The sequence below is a fragment of the Bidens hawaiensis genome, unplaced genomic scaffold (assembly GCF_021521415.1).
Source record: "Bidens hawaiensis isolate Kalapana, Puna unplaced genomic scaffold, B.hawaiensis_p1.1 tig00004282_1, whole genome shotgun sequence".
Taxonomy (NCBI): domain Eukaryota; kingdom Viridiplantae; phylum Streptophyta; class Magnoliopsida; order Asterales; family Asteraceae; genus Bidens; species Bidens hawaiensis.
Genome location: NW_027491257.1, coordinates 1,436,451 through 1,442,362, shown reverse-complemented (window position 1 = coordinate 1,442,362; position 5,912 = coordinate 1,436,451). Strand labels below are relative to the sequence as shown.

Genomic DNA, 5,912 nt, shown 5'->3' with positions numbered 1-5,912 from the left:
ATTTTGTGTGGTGATTTTTTTTGTTTGGAATGTTAAAAGGGGTGTTATTGTGGGATTTATATGCTAAGAAAAGAAAAGCACTTTGGACAATATAAAGTGGTCTTGGACTTATGGGAAGGATACACTTTTTCCCACTAATGTCATAATTTTTTGTTTAGTAACTTATATAAGCATGTATGTGATTTCATAAAAAAATATGAATAACATTTTTTTTAATTTATTAATTTCTTTGTTGGTTTTAGTTTTGATGAGAGTATTTACAGTAGAAAAGTTTAAAAACGTCTAAAACATGCGCATTTAACTGTCATATCAGAAAATCGAAAACAATTATTTCATCTCAAGTACCTAAAAACCTTGCAAGGTCATCTATACATTCTACATTTGTTTTAATAAACTATTTATTTTCTAATTTCGTGTTATTTACTATGATAAAAATGTTAAAAACTATATTTAGATATTATAAAATTGGGAGAAGTTTTTACAATTTGAAACTCATAAATTACATAAAATGAAGTTATATAAATAACACGTAAACAAACATGTATCCGGTAAGATCTCACCAACAAACAAAACAAAACATATATGCATATAAATTTACTTAAAGAGACCATATATTTCCATGTAAACTTTTGAGCAATTTCAAGTAATGTTGAACATTATGGTGGTGCTTCAAGTTCATAAGTTGATGGTTCTTCATCATTATATATGGCCTAACCAATATTTAGATATGCTATAACATTGATCACCCATAACCACACTGTGCATTAAAATGCAAGCTCACATAATCGTATCGCTGGTTAGCACTTGCAAACTCCAAGCCCCTACTTCACAATTTGTCTGCGTTTTTTAATGAGAGTCAAGAACTTGACACCTCTACAACACAGGCCTCCAACACTTCCTTAATAGGTTCTCAAAGTCATCAGGCATCAATCGTCAAATGTCACTAGAGCTCATGTATTGTGTGAGACTCGTTGAAGATTATACATTATTGTAACATTACGCGTTGTAACCTTTAACTAGAGCTAGACATTCCTCACTAATTATTACAATTAGTTTTGGATAAACTTATATTTTACTATTAATTAGATATTGTAAATGCTATATAACCTTTTTCCTTTTATCAAACTTGTAAGCCAAGAATAAAGCTACTAACTCGGTATGATTATACATTCATACATTGTAACATTGCATTGTCATAAACCATGTGAGATATATTACTCTTTTTGTGTATTACTTTACTTAGAGAGCATGTCATGACAAATACACTCCTTTATTCTTATTCTTAATATTTATTTATTTATATTATGAAATATCCTGACATACGTATTTTTTTAAACATCAAGGGTTAATTTTTTCTAAAATAAAAAAGGCTACGAGTCAGGGCTAGAGCAAAGATACAATGAAATACAATAGAACCACCAACATTTTATATATATATATATATATATATATATATATATATATATATATATATATATCTATAGGCAAAGTATAAAATGAAAACCCACTTGAGTTGTGAAAACCCTATGTAACATCGTTTTTTTTTGTACATGTAATATATGTTACATTTAATACAAAACATCAAAAACTTAAAGAAAAATGTTTTGCTATTTTATTTATATTTTTTTACTAATTTTTATATATGCTTTCATAAGTGAGAAAATGTAAATTAATTTTAACATTTTTTATTAACTTTAATTGTGGACCACAAAATTTAATCTTTAATTAAAAACATGTGGTTGAGAATGAGTTTTTAGAGTTTTCACAACTTAAATAGGTTTTTATTTTAAACTAACCTTATTATATATATATATATAACCAATATCCACTCTAAGACGGCTAGTTTATTCGATGTGACAGAGAAAACGCCAAAAAACAAAGCCAGAGGGGTGTTATAGGGGCGGTAAGGGCTGGGGCGGTATCGGATTAAGAAACATTTTAAAATTTTAGTAGGTGGATGCACATAGACATATAACCATATTAATACCCATTTGGTTCCTATTGTGGTTTACATGTTTTTGACACTTCACCAATCTTGACATCCTAGCTATTTTGAATGTTATTATTTATGTTAACAAGGTACAAACTTACATCACTCTCCATCAAAAAGCTAGTTGCTCCTAAAATGTTCAATAAACGTATGTAAATATGTTTCTAAATCTTCTTAAAACATCACTTTTCAGATAAAACATGATTTTTGTATCGATCACTTGTTGACAATTTGTTCTTTTGTTTCGTTTTAAACTTCGGTCTCTCGTGTCTAGATTTCATGGGTAAATTTATTGATTCGCTAGATGATGAGATTCTTTAAACTTCGTTGGCAATAGTGTTTTTTTTTTTTTTTGTTTTTAAATTTCGTTCTAACAAGATGCACTGTTTCATGGTTTGATGCAATTTAAACTAAAAGACTGTAGATGTCTCAAATTGAGCAAGCAGTTTGTATCGAAGAACGATAGGAAGTGGGCCACAGTTGTATTAAACAATAATAATGTAACAAACAAAGATATTCTATGTCATTGGGAAATTGTACCACATATACGGGTATACCGTACATGCATTCATACGAAAAGGACATTAACCACAACATATACATAAAACTTGATTCCTACCGATGTTTTTAACTTGTGCTCTAATAACGAATTCTTGATCAATCTTTGACGTGTTGAAACCGGACCAGAACCACGTTGACAATCGTCTGGCTCGTGTTGACCGAGACTCGAGCATCACCTCCGAGTCGTGTCTTCTTGTATGGTCCTCCACTTAGTGAACCTGTCTTGATCACTTGAAGCCATCCGCACCATCTTAGCTGCAAGACTGAACATTTTTCCAACAAGAACTAAGTTTCCATCGAAACATAGTTAACACTAAAGATGTAGCAATAGAAAAGTGTACAATCATTTCCATAGTATAAGTCGTTTTTCTATGTTACAAATTATTATCGGCCTAGAGTTAAAATCACTTTTACTAGGGCCGTCCAAATCGCTCGCCGCTCTCTCGAAACCTGCTTGAAAAATGCTCCGCTCAATTGTAAACGAGCCGCTCTGCTCGGTCCGGTTTGTAAACGAGCCAAGAAACGAGCAAAGGTATGCTCGGTTCGGTTTGACTCGAATATTTTTAATTTATTTATATATAATTATATACGAACAAATATTTATATAGACAACACATATAAAATATAAGTATTCAATTTTTTAAACCCTTTAAAATTTTTCCTATTCCGTCAATTTTATAGTTTCATTAGTTCGATTCAAGTTTTTAGAATACTAAAAGTTTGTTTATATATTCATTATATCTCACTACAAACTTCTTTCTCCTAAAAATTTACAATCTATTATACGTTTTTCTAAAAACTACTAATTTGTTTACAAAATATATTATTTACAGCCTTCAAACATATTTTTTATTGAAAATTTTAAAGTGAAAAATAAATAAATAATGCTCGAAAATCGCTCGATGTTCGATCGAAAAATGCTCGATTCGATTTTGGTTCGTTTAGATTTTCGCTCAGTTCAAATTTCAACTGTTCGATTCGGTTCGGTTCAGCTGTAAACGAGCCAAGCAACGAGAAAGTCTTCGCTCGGTTCAGCTTGACTTGTAAACAACCCTAACTTTTACCGTGACAATATTATTAGCCATAATTCATAATGCCACAATTACAATTGTGGGCTGACAAGTTCAAACAGTAGAGCACTAAAAGTGATGGGCCTAAAAACCTCAAAACTTGAAGCTAACCGTAGTTCATTATTCATATAATTATATCCCAGTTAACCAATGGTTAACTTAAACTTCATTTGAACTCAAACCCGCCACCAACAAGATGAGGTTTGATAGGATCTGTCAAGACAAATGGTGCCTTATTCAACGACATCTAAAGCGTTGCCATCATGACATGTTTTTGAGCTTTAGGAAAAGTGGAAGGCGAGTTCAATATGAAAAACTTATTGGTTTCTAAAGTTATATTTGAGCTTTATATATTTGGATATATAGCATTTTGTAATAACAAATTCTTTATAAATTGAATACATATTAATAAACTAGGATAGAGTCCACGTGATACACATATGGCTAACAAATAAAATAAAAAAGTTAAATTTAATTTAATAATACATGTTAAGATATCTTATGGATTCATAAGATATAAATAATTTCCTAAAATACATAGATTAGTAAGAATAATTTGTATCGTATTCAAGGCCGGCTCATCATCCTCGGAGGCCTAAAACTAAATAAAGTATTGAGGCCTTTTTATTTTATTTTCTTTATGCGTATAGCGTTAAAGAGTATACAGGAGTTATAGAATATGAATGATGTCCAGTAATAATGGTTATGAAGCAATCCTCTTTAGCTTGTACAGTGGCGGATCCAGAAATTTTTTTCGGGTGGTGCACTACTTATAGATGCTTCAATTTCAAAGAGTCGAACATAAAAAAAATTCCGGGCCGGTTTGGGGTTCGGGTCGGTTCGATGGTTCGGGCAAAGTTCATTACACAATAAAAATACGATAAAATACTAAAAGAGGTATTAGAAATTAAAAAACACATAGTAGAAATACAATAGTCTTACGAATTTAAAAAAAACATACACTTATAGTTGTTCCCTATGAGTATTCATCTTTTGAAATCGCTGCATTACTTCTTCAACCGACACTTGTTGGAGGAATTCCCTTTCAATGTAACAAATGCAAGAATCGTTCATGTATCCATCCCCCAACCTATTACGCAAATCCGTTTTCACATTCTTCATTGAAGAAAAACATCTTTCAACACTTGCCGTTGCAACCAGCAAAACTAATGATAACTTTATTAAACGATAGATTAACGGATAATCAACGTGTAATCTTGTTTTCACCATCATTTTGGCAAGATCACCTAACCCACTCAAGTTGGCAAACCGCTTATCTTCTTTCACATTAGTAATGTAGCGGCCAAGTTCATATACAATCCTCTCCTTTTCATCAAAATCAAAATCACATGGATACATCTCGGCCAACATTAACAAGTTTACTTTACTAAAGGCACTAAAATTACGAGACGGGCTCAAATAACTCACTCTAGTAAGCAATTTAGTGGTTTTCTCATTAAAGCGGTTTCCAAGCTCGTGAATTTGCATATCGAGAACCGTGTTGAAATTATTTACCACATAATGGTGATGATTGGTGATACCGGTCTTCTTTCTTCGATATTTCGGATCAACATACTCGGCTTCCATATCAACCACTTCGATATCATATTTATCACAAAAGGATGTGACATCTTCCAAAAGCGAGTCAAAACCCTCAAGTCGATAACTTTTAAAACTAAATTTAACAAGTAACTTAACAACTAACAAAAATAAAAAACAATTTACACGAAAAAGTAATTAGCATTTAACAAATGAATGTGAACATACCTTTAAAGTGGGAAGATTTGAGCTTTGTGTAGAAGGCTGAAGGCAGAGCCGCAGAGCTATCTGGAGTGTGGATGGCCGGAAAATGAGAGCGCCGGCGGGCAGCGGCGGTAGGCGGTGGGTGGTGGTCGGGCTGTCGGAGAACAGGTCAGTGGCTGTGTGTGTGTGCGTGACTCTTGAGAGGCAGCGGCTGTGGATATGTGATAACTGGTAAAAATTAAAACCCTAATATGATATAAAAGATAAGGTAATAAGGCTTAGTTAAAAAAAAAGAACAACAGTTTAAAAAAATGCAACAAGTCCGGATCAAACTCGCGACCTCACCTGTACAAAACCAAGTCTTTACCAGCGGACCAGCGTTTATACTTGAGATTAGAGTGGTTCCTTCCTAATTTATAAGGTGGTTCCTATAATATTTTCTATATAAAAATACACTATTATTTCGAAACGGAACCACCCCTTTCTATATAAATCTGCCCCTAAGCTTGTAGCCCATCAATAAGTTACTAATTCTAAAAGAACTCTAC

General features: G+C 32.3%; 1 protein-coding gene across 1 annotated transcript; it reads right to left on the bottom strand.

Moving 5' to 3' along the window:
* Positions 1 to 4,584: 4,584 nt before the first annotated feature.
* On the bottom strand, positions 4,585 to 5,208 carry LOC143626066 (uncharacterized). The gene has a single exon (XM_077096243.1). It carries the CDS (start codon positions 5,206 to 5,208, stop codon positions 4,585 to 4,587), a length of 624 nt encoding a protein of 207 aa, XP_076952358.1.
* Between the last annotated feature and the right edge of the window lie 704 nt (positions 5,209 to 5,912).

What these genes read in the sequence shown, in the direction of transcription:
- LOC143626066 (XM_077096243.1), bottom strand. Translation starts at nt 5,208, where the DNA reads ATGGAAGCCGAGTATGTTGATCCGAAATATCGAAGAAAGAAGACCGGT.